Here is an 11,562-nt window from a genome sequence, read left to right as displayed (position 1 = left end):
CAGCGAGTCTGACCACCCGATCCATTTCGTCGACTCAAGACAAAACAGGTTGCCGCGGACAATATGCCGATATGCGTACCAGGAATCTCCACCGATTCGGTCTTCATTGACGCTCTCTGTTATGAATGTCCAAGTCAGGATCTGTTCCGAGCCAGGAAAAGTACAAATCGAACTCGAACGTATGTAAGTAATAACTTTTATTCATTTATTCCACTGCTCCATAGGTCTGCCAAACTCCGCAACTCAATGTACCCTGCAAGGAACTTATACGTAAACTCCCTGCATCGCGTACTGAGTAAGGAGATTAAGGAACAGGCTGGAAGACCGCGAGAAACAAGAGAATAAAATTATAAAATGAAAATTGCCATCACACTTCCATTTCATAACAATAATGTAAACATGAAAATCAATTTAATGAAATATTTATTTAACTATAATGTTCCTACTGGCCTGTACAAACTTACGGAACTACATACCAACACTTGGCAGGGATACACGTTCGGAACTGATCGGTTAGCATCGGTTGTTTCCGTATTTCGGTTATTCCCCGTTATTACTGGAATGTTCTGGAGATATACAGGGGAAACCTACAAAGTACATAGCAAACAAGGCATTATCGTACACTTATGTGTATCATTTGTAATACTGGGCGATATGACTTTTATGTACATTAAGTATTGCTTTAATTGAAATCAATACTTAATTTACACAAAAGTTTGTTAAAAAAACATCTATACTTTAAAAGTGCTTATTAATCAACGTGGCTGCCCAATGCCAAGGCGATTTATTTTGGACCCGATGCTTAAATATTATTTTATAACTGGAAGAGTTTTTCAGCATTCGACGAGCCCTTTAGGTATTGGTTATCCATAGTATATAAGTGACCAGTTTCGGGTGTGTAAACCCGCAAGTGTAGATAGAGTATTATAACACTGCCCAAGAGGCATAAAGAAGGCCCCTCTTTAGGCATATACTCCGCCGTCTCACGTCATCGTACAAACTAATAGAATATAACGGTAAACATTAGCCTTGATACTGGATAAGGGGAGGACTTCGTGGATTGCGCGCCAAAGAGGCTGATCCTGAGCTTCATCTATTTTATACGATGAGGTGAAACGGCAACCTCGTTCACTGTTCCTTCATCTATGGTAAATGAACGTTGAATATTTGATCAAACTTAACCTCGCCGATAATAAATAGACAATCTACAGTCCCCTTTACAGGATTCCGCATGTAGGGAAAATCCCTTTCTGGGGGATTCCCCACATTGGTGATTCCACACCATGTAGGGGATTCCCCCAAAAGGGAATTCCCCCATATACGGATTCCTCACGAGGAATAACGCGTTTCCCTCGAAAAGAAAAGAAACAACTTTTGAGTTAACTACTAGAACAAAGTAGATATACTATGAGGATATTTTTATTTAAAATATGACTGGAAAAGTAATGAAAATATTGAATTTATATTGCAATTATTGTACATAATAATTTTCAACATATCAACTGCGCGAAAGTCGATCACTCATATATATATCTAATGTGCCTACCGCACTCGCCCCACTCAATATCATTGTAATTTACATATCTATGACGTCAATCTTATTCCCTGCACGTGGTGTTGTCATGGAGACCATCGGTATCAAGACAACAATTTTTTGATAACTGATATGGTGATATTGTCACGTGTTATGGAATGATATGGTAAAGAAATACGAAACTGTTAAATTCTGAAATGACAAATACGTTGAGAACAAGCCATTTCACCCCACGATCCAGATACATTGAAACGTGAGTATGATAGAGAAAACTGGAATGAAAATACGAAAAACAAACGCGACACCGTATGTACTGTTGCATGTCACGAAGAGCCTCAAAACTGAGGGATATCACATTCAATTCGGGACGTCACGTAATATCGGACGCCTTCGGGGGTTTTCCGCCAACATTCCGAATACATTCGATCGTAGATTAAGCAATGGGAAAAGTAGAAAGGACGATTTGAAAGGCATTTCACCAACTCCTTAATGACAACACGGTCTGCAAGAATAGGGCAACAGAAAACGCTGACGGTTTTGACTGATTCGCAGAGCCCGGCACTTCCGGTTTTGTCTGATACGCAGAGCCCGGCACTTCCGGTTGTGAAAATACGATACAGCAAACAAGAGATGAAGCCAGGATTCACAGACCTCCATCTGCAGGATCGTGTGCCTTGTATGAGAGTCATAGTAACCAAACGTTTAGAGACATTGCATGGAAAAATAATGGGTCTTATTCGTTTTATCCGACTCTTATAGTTGACTATGTTTGGCATGATGCTTTTGTGTGATTTACAAATCCGTTGTCGGTTTCAAGGTCACGTCATGACCTTTCTGGTGAAGATTGTGAAGAGAGGTAGCAATGCAAGGTGGCATAGCAGACTCAAATTATTTCAAATTCGGATCTTTTTTACGTTTTTCTATCTCGATCCACATGCCATTCATGCCATAGTGATAAATACTTATCTTCCATAGCATTCCTTTTATCTCGAAATGCATCTGATACGTTCTCCAAAGCCCCTTTAACTTGAGATCGCAAAGGGGTAGCCTTGTTGGTAAAGTGTTATCTCGCCACGCCGAAGGCCTGGGTTTGATTCCACACGTGGACACAATGTGCATGTGAAAATCAACCCCAAGGCCACCGCTGTGGTACTGCTGGACTAATAGTACACGCTGATTCATAATCTTCCTACCTCGAGATAAGGCCCAACGCACTCATTCAATTTCGAAATAACGAGAGTCTACTATGCTCACGAGGGTCATATTTATGTTTTGGTACAGTCAACTTCGGATATAACGAGCGTTTAAGATCACTGATGAAGGTAGTAATATATATCTTACATCTGACGAAGGACATGCGTGTATGCAGAGGTTATCACGCGAGTTAGTGTTTGGGGACAGTTCATTTCTTGCATTTAGCGAACCATGGCCATGAAGCGCGAATGCCTCTTTAAAACAGTCATTTTTAATCATTCATTTTCAGTCCGTTCTTCATCAAGAGGTCACTGAAGAACTGTAAATCAGTTTCTAAAATTTTAGGAAAATCACTTTTTTCGTCAGTCATAACGTTTTTTTCTTTGACTGGACCGCTGGCCACATCATAGCCGTAGTTGACTGTGGGTGTTTTAAGGCTGATTCTAGATCCCCATACCGCCTCTCGCTAAACATTTTACAATACCTATGAATGTGTATTTAGAATAAACCCCAGAACATAGAAAGCGTCATATTTGAGCTTTTCAAATGCTAGTTTGGTTCTAAATTGCATCTTAAAAAAGGAAGCGTGTTCTCTTCTTGCATCGGGTACGACCCTGGCATTGACACTGGTAGTCACGTGGCTCACCATCACGTGACATATCTGTCCAATCACATTCAACACTGAGAACTCCATGTTGGACAGTTTTGTATTGCAGTGGATATGAGCTTTGCGGTGACGTCACGACCATTGCTTTTTCTCACGGATTATTTGCCTTTTTGACGTTTCTTTGGTTTTAATCTTGTGGAGGTGTATCCAATCAATGCACGGTCTGCACTGAAATATATACATTGTTGTACATAGGTGTTACCTAATTCTGGATGTCATCACATTTTCTGCTCTTGTCTCAGTTGCTCAGAATCTTGGATTATAAACTCAATTCTGTCATCACAACATTCCGCATTTTGAGCAGAAATATTCGACTATACTCACAACCACAGCAAGTTAGAGACGAGTAGTCTACCGTTGCACCCACTCACCGCACGATGGCGCTAGCAGAGCCTTTCCACAGTGACATGAAGCAAAGGGAGAGAACCCATCAATGGTCAGTTGGTACTCTCGCACTTTGAAGATAGGGAAATTGTTCAAGGGGAACTACTCTTGGTATCTTTCATTTCAGAAGAGAGCTTCCGCCTTCGTTTGTGGATTACTGATATGAAGCACACCGTCCTCTAGAAGTAGAAGATTAATTGTTCAATCCCTGAAATCTCAGAAAAGGCTTCTGAAAGACTGGTCCCTAAATGTGATGTACATCGTATGGTAGAGCAGCAGAAATTTCCATCACAATCAAACGCTCTCGTAGGTTCCCAGGACAGCATGGGCCACCTGGCGCCCCATCACCGCTGTGGAGTTATCGCCCTTGACAGTATGGCTACCCGTTGCCCTGTCCTTCTCAGACGTCCATGCACACTAGCATCCGATGATGCTTGAACCAGACCCAGTGTTTTGATCTAAGGATCAGATTGTAGGGCCTGGGGCTGCATACGCTGAAGACCCCTTAATCCACTATATCATATGACCGATTCCCTGTTAACGGGCGCTTGCTTGTCCTGTTTCTCATCACCTGACCCAGTACTGGCTACACTGTCACTCTGACAAATATGCATTTCCAATTCTGTCAAGCGATTCTCCACGTCCCACTGTTGCTGGTTCAGCTTCACAGTCAGGGCTGAGTTCTCACTCTCCAACTGAGCGAGTCTTTCTCTTAACCTGGATATCTCCTTGAGCAAAATTTCAGCTTGGGTATCTGTTTGTCTACACGGCGAACCTATGCTCACTGGACTAATGCTAGCTGTCATGGGCGACATGGCCATGGGGGAATGAGTTTGGAGGGTATGTTGAATGTGGTGAGGGGGTACGAGGCTGGACTGAGAAGCCCCCAGGCTGTTAGGATTGGTCAGGATCATATTGGGTGAGGGAGGGCTGTAGACTGGGGGTGCTGAGAAAGGCGTCAGGTACGCCATTTGGGGCTGGTTAACATAGGAGTAGTTCTGTGGAAGGGGGTTAAAATTTCCTTGGTAATGGGGCTGCGTCCGCTGATAGTGGTCGGACATGGTCGGAGGTGTATTGGCACTGACGGTGGAGATTCCCGCCACAGAGAACGTCGTCTGTCGAGGCGACGGTGGAGGACTGAAAGGACTTTTGGCAGCTTCCGTGACGACAGGTGATCTCTGTGGCGGCGATCCACTGGCGTACGACGTCATACTCGATATTGTCATTGAAGTTGTCATGTTACACACAACTTGCTGCGCTGATTCCAGCGACTCGTTTCTTTCGTGCTCGTCGCAGTGAGCGATGATGTTGTCCTCGCTGCGAGACGCTTGACCCATTCCTCCTCCCCCGTACTCCGCGCCATACTGGTCGTGTCTCTCCTCTGTGCTGTTGTGGGCGGGGAGGCCGGCGGGAAGGGTGTGGTGGCGGTGCACAAGCATCGTCTCCAGCGGTACTTTGCCGGCAGACTCCACGAGGCCGGGCGTGCTCTTACTCCTTGACATTGCAACTGCAACAAGAAAGGTGAAGGTCAGCAAAGTCTAACGTACATTTGGCTGCATCCTCGAGAATACAGTTCTTTGCATCTTCATAATGCTAAATTCCCAGGACCAGGTAACACATGTTACATTTGGGATAACACTTCCTAAGTGAAGTACAAATATAACATTTATTACATGGGACCCCTTTCGAAATGGCATTCATCCCCTGGACCAATTCGCTGCCATAGCTTCGCTTCTCTCTCATCTTTTGTCCTAAATTACTCTTGCTCAAGAGAGTAGTTTAACTGAATGCATTTGCAGCGCCGTGCCATTCGTACAGGGCGTAAAACGGACTTAAACTGGTAGCGAATCTGCCAAGGGTAATCATTTAAATAGTGGTAAGCGAATCTGCTAAGGGTAACTATTAAAATAGCTACAGACCATCCTGCATCCCCGAGCAACTGACCACTTTGCATTCCCGAGCTACTGACCACCCTGCATCCCCGAGCAACTGACCACCCTGCATCCCCGAGCAACTGACAACCCTGCATCCCCGAGCAACTAACCACCCTGCATCCCCGAGCATCTGACCACTTTGTATTCCCGACCACCCTGCATCCCCGAGCTACTGACCACCCTGCATCCCCGAGCAACTGACCACCCTGCATCCCCGAGCATCTGACCACTTTGCATTCCCGACCACCCTGCATCCACAAGCGACTGACTACCCTGCATCCCCGAGCTACTGACCACTTTGCATTCCCGAGCTACTGACTTCCCTGCATGCCCGAGCTACTGACTACCCTGCATCCCCGAGCTACTGACTACCGTGCATCTCCGAGCTACTGACCACCCTGCATCCCCCAGCTACTGACTACCGTGCATCTTCGAGCTACTGACCACCCTGCATCCCCGAGCTACTGACTACCCTGCATCCCCGAGCTACTGACTTCCCTGCATGCCCGAGCTACTGACTACCCTGCATCCCCGAGCTACTGACTACCGTGCATCTCCGAGCTACTGACCACCCTGCATCCCCGAGCTACTGACCACCCTGCATCCCCCAGCTACTGACTACCCTGCGTCCCCCAGCTACTGACAACCCTGCATCTCCGAGCTACTGACTACCGTGTATCCCCGAGCTACTGACCACCCTGCATCCCCCAGCTACTGACTACCGTGCATGTCCGAGCTACTGACCACCCTGCATCCCCCAGCTACTGACTACCGTGCATCTCCGAGCTACTGACCACCCTGCATCCCCCAGCTACTGACTACCGTACATCTCCGAGCTACTGACCACCCTGCATCGCCCAGATACTGACTACCCTGCATCTCCGAGCTACTGACCACCCTGCATCCCCCAGATACTGACTACCCTGCATCCCCCAGCTACTGACTACCGTGCATCCCCGTGCTCCTGACTACCGTGCACTCGACGTTTCGCTCTCCCTATGAACACGTTAACCAGCCCGGGCGTGAATTCGAGATACACTCAACGATAAAGATGCGTGTTTCAACTGTTATGAAAACACACGTTCATTTGGCGCCTGCCACTCCCGATCTGCAACGGCGACCGCGCTTCATCAATCCAGGCCGGTGATGCAACAGCCGTAATCTTATTTTGAGCAATATTGACGAGAACCGGTTTATCTAAAAGGTCGACAGAACCTCGATGATATCCCCAACGGAGAACTAACCCACTTACCGCCCAGCTCTGGCAAATTCAGGATGAGGCGATACACCGCCCCATTCAAATCAACACCTTTAAAAACCTATCGTGTTTTTCCTAAGTACGATGAACGTTTTCCCAACTGACTTGAAAACAAGGAATTAAGCACACTTTGCTGACAGAGACAACTGTTTCTCGTCTCGACTCTGGAACATGTTAACATAGACTGAGCGTATGTGGTTTTCAGACAGAAAGAAGTCTTAAATTAGAAATAATGTCTTTTCATTTCCATTCGTGTTCGATATACAGACGAACGAGAAGGCTTTGAAAAACGTGTGAGTCGGTCCTTTTTTTGTTATAAATTGGATCGGTTTCATGGAAAACATTTTGCGGCGGATATAAGAAAGATGAAAGCTTCACCTACCGTTAACTGGGGCTAGGGATTGGGGGTGGTTTGAGCGGAAATCTGAGCGAGGGTTGAGGAGTACGGGGGTTAAGGTGTATGGAGCGAAGGTGTAGGGGGTGAAAGTGTAGGGGGTGAAAGTGTAGGGGGTGTAGGTGTATGAGGTTAAGGTGTATTGAGTGAAGGTGTACGGTGTGAGGTGTGAGGTGAGGTGAGGTGAAATGGGGTTTAACGTCCAAGATTATTGCACTTATATAGCGACGTGCATGCATGTGTGTGTGTGTGTGGCTGCTTGTACTAGTCTGATGATGCCGATTTATAGTGCTAGCTAGTGCCGCAGTTAAACATGAATACCCCATTCAGACACCGTATACTGACTCCGAGCCGACCAGTCCTTGTTTTAACCCCTTAATGCCGAGCGCCAGACAGGGTAACAACAAGTACCATCTTTTAACGTCTTTTGGTATGACGCGGTCGGGGATCGAACCCCGGACCTTCCGCTCTCCGGCCGGACGCTCTACCACTAGACCACGGAGGCGGTCTTGTGTACGGGGTAAAGGTGTATGGGGTGAAGGTGTAGTTGGGTTGAGAAGTACAGTGTGGGGCTGGGGGTTTAGGAGTGTGGGGTTTACGTATATGGGAATGGGGGTTTTGGGGGTGGAGGTGTATTGAGATAGTTGGGAATGGGGGTGTAAAATATAAATGTCATCTCGCTGACATCACTGGCAACTTCTATCACTCGACGAGTGGTTTATAGCTTCCGCCATCAACCACTATTCCTAGTCACGAGGGACAGTTTCTCTCAATCTGTCGTCTGCTTCCAGAAAGGTCAAAGATACAACTTGGCGAGATTTATAGTTGAGATGACGATCGGGTCTCGAGTTAAATAATTGTCGTGATTAGAAATACTCATAGTTTATGACTCCTACGTCACCTGGGACGTCACAGGAAAAGAAACGAATAAACTGATAAGTGTTTATTAAATTATTACCTTTGACTTATCACCTTATAATTCATGTATGTACTGTCCTTTGTTAGATGGTTTTAGGTCTGCCGTCAACATTTCATTGAGGGAGCATACATTTCATCTGTATGGAGATGGTTGGAGTGAGTTGGGTTTAACACCGCTTTTAACAGTATTCCAGTTATATCACGGCGTGTCAGCTTAATGTGGGAGGAAATCCCGAAGTGATGCAGGTCTCAGACGTTTACCACTTCGGTGAAACCCACGAGCACGGGTATGGTGCTGACAAACCTAGAAACATAATCAGGGCGAGCCGGGATTCGAACCCACAATCATAGGTTTCTGGCGTGCCCAAGGGACGCAACTCTGCACAGCGAACCACAGCGCCTTGAACGACTGGGCCACCCGTCCCCCCGGAGATGGTTGGAACATTCTTTTGAAAACAATCTATTTTTCCCCAGCTGTATCAAACTCTTTATTTATTTATTAAGTTTCACTATTTACATACATTTTTTACGTTGGTGTATTTTCCACAAAACAAAGTATTTATTGTTTTCACCACTGCTAACAAACTATTCATTTTGGGTATATTTCGGGACAGGTTATTCATTTGAAAAGTCTTCTCTAACAGCCGCAACTACGATATCTTTGCGTAACTGGGCCCGGATACAGTGTCTGAAGTTCGAACTAGGCACTAACTGCAATTCTCATTTTGGCTTGACGGCCCCACTAAGAAGCCTGATTCAATGACATTGTAATGGTTGATGATGCTGTTTAAAATACATAGAAAACGATTATCGATAGATGTTTTAAGACAACTTATAAGAAAATTCGAAACAATCTTTTCTAACATGCACTTAAAATATATTTTACAGAAAATATGACAGTTTATGTTTTTGTTTTCATTCAATTACAGTTATTTTATCTTACGACAAGAAGTGACTCGCTTAACAAAACCCGCTTCTTATGAGGAATAAATATAAAGTGAAACTAAAATACACTACAATGAGAAACATTGTTCTCATTGAGAACAGCGTCTCCACACAAACTTACCTTTTTCTAATGGCGCCTTTTTATATTTTTCCAAGCGTTTCACAGCAATTGCTTCCAGTTTCACCCTGGCAGCGGGGTACTCCTTTAAAACGTCCCACAGGTCTTTCTTTGCTAAACAGAACAGGTCTGAATACCCTACCGAACGCACGGAAGCAGTCCTTCTGTTGCCGGCAGTGCCCATGTTTAATATACTGATTTCACCGAAGTAGCTGCCTGGTTTAAGAGTGGCGAGCACCGTCTTCCCGTTGTCCGCCACCACGTGCAATCTCCCGCGGTTGACAATGTACATCTCTTTACCCACCTCACCTGAAACATAAAAAAACACATGTGTTTACCTGAGCGCGTTTGCCATATGAAACAAGCACATGTGAATACCTGTGCGTATTTGCCACATGAAACAAACATAATGCCAATATCTGAGCGAGTTTGCCACATGGAATAAACACATCTGTGAATATTAGAGTAATATGTAAAATAGGGGATTTGATCATGTCAACATCAACATCACTACTGAACATCGTCACTCAACATCACTACTGAACATCGTCACTCAAAATCACTTTTGAGCACCAGTGACAAAGTTATCACTGGATTTTTGGGACAGAACAGCTTCCCTGATAAGCCCGAGTACTATATGAAATCACTTAACCTTGAAAGTACCACTGTTAGGAAGGCCCACTTGTAATTCATATTTGTCAATCAACTTGATATGTCACGCCGAAGTCCTGGGTTTGAACCCGACACGGAACCACGAGAGCTTCATACGCTATACAACAATAAACACAAAGTAAATGCACAAACTGAATAGGATATATAATAACTGTTACCTTATTTTACACCAAGCCCTGAATACGTGAAAGGAACCACTTCTAACCAGGAACGCAATTGCAGTAATAGAACTGAGGCAGTTGGTGCTGAAAAACCATTATTCAAAGAAACCCTAATTGCGACCATGGTCTGACATTTTATTCGTAAATGTCATGTCCATCGAGATAACAGTTCCTTAGAAAATGACAATGACAATGAAAACCCGACTGAAGGCTTGACCTTTGTACTTGACAAACGCCCTTTTCCAAAGCAGGAACCTATGAGAGGGATAAGGGGGTACGTTCATGTTAGCATTTATTAGCATGCGACTTTGACCTTTGACTGACCTTTGACCCTCTATTGAATATGTCAAGAATTAAAAATATAAAGTATCTCAAACACGGCGGAAATTGTAGTACACCCTTTACATTTTGCATGCATTGAGTGCCCTCCTAGAGTCTTGATCAATAAACTAATTGATGGCATATAGCATATAAAACACAGATTGCTTTTAAGTAAATTGACCACTTAATGGCATAGCCTCTCGTTAAAAACCCTGGTGTGGTACATTGGATCATAAAAGAACTAAATACAAATTAGCTGCAGAATTAAATATAGAAACAATCTCAAACACGGCGGACAAAATAATTAAATTGCACTCCTGTCTGTTCTTCGATGTTTCATCTCGACAATATCAGGATATATATGTCAGAAATTGTACATTCCTTCCGAGTGCCGCCTTTCTCGCGGCCTGCAGTCGATGACTCAATCCATTTAATATATTTGACGTAACCTTCTTCTACTATCGATCCACGATCACATGAACAAACAACAATCAAGCCAAGATCGTGCCCTGCCTGTTTCCCAGTCAGCGTCGTAATGTGATTCTACATGCGACCACGTAGCACCGGAAGTAGTGTTGAAGTATTCGTTCTTATTAAGTGCCATGCCGCGATATTGACCTGGATTATCCGCGTTAGAACTGAATCATATTCTCCGAACACATGTCAGAGCGTTGGGTGGGTGAGGGAATTGGATTTACCGACGATAATCAATTACCTATACGAAGACCATTTCATCCAAGTTGTTCAATTAAAGGAACGTATTGCGGACTTGGCAACTCGTCTTGTAAACTTCACTACTTGTGGCTGCCGACCCGTGAAGACCCGGGGTAGAATAGGTCTTCAGCAACCCATGCTTGCCGTAAAAGGCGACTATGCTTGTCGTAAGAGGCGACTAACGGGATCGGGTGGTCAGGCTCGCTGACTTGGTTGATGCATGTCACCCAATTGCGTGGATCGATTCTCATGTTGTCAATCACTGGATTGTCTGATCCAGACTCGATTATTTACAGACCGTCGTCATATAGCTGGAATATTGCTGAGTGTTGCGTTAAACGACAAATA

At 44.7% G+C, this 11,562-nt stretch overlaps 1 protein-coding gene across 1 annotated transcript in view; it reads right to left on the bottom strand.

Annotated features, from left to right (window-relative positions):
• Nucleotides 1-217: 217 nt before the first annotated feature.
• The window catches only part of LOC139447675 (cyclic nucleotide-gated channel alpha-3-like), a 148,760-nt gene continuing 137,415 nt past the window's right edge, over nt 218-11,562 (bottom strand). The window contains exons 3-4 of the mRNA XM_071229104.1: nt 9,350-9,655; nt 218-5,286 (exon numbers count right to left, since the gene is read on the bottom strand). Of these exons, the coding sequence (XP_071085205.1) occupies nt 4,298-5,286; nt 9,350-9,655 (1,295 nt within the window). The 3' untranslated portion in view covers nt 218-4,297. The remainder of the gene's footprint in view (nt 5,287-9,349; nt 9,656-11,562) is intronic.

The sequence above is a fragment of the Haliotis cracherodii genome, unplaced genomic scaffold, assembly GCF_022045235.1.
Source record: "Haliotis cracherodii isolate W230 unplaced genomic scaffold, xgHalCrac1.p SCAF_7, whole genome shotgun sequence".
NCBI lineage: Eukaryota > Metazoa > Mollusca > Gastropoda > Lepetellida > Haliotidae > Haliotis > Haliotis cracherodii.
The sequence above is the reverse complement of the archived record's forward strand: the minus strand, read 5'-3'. Positions and strand labels throughout refer to the sequence as shown.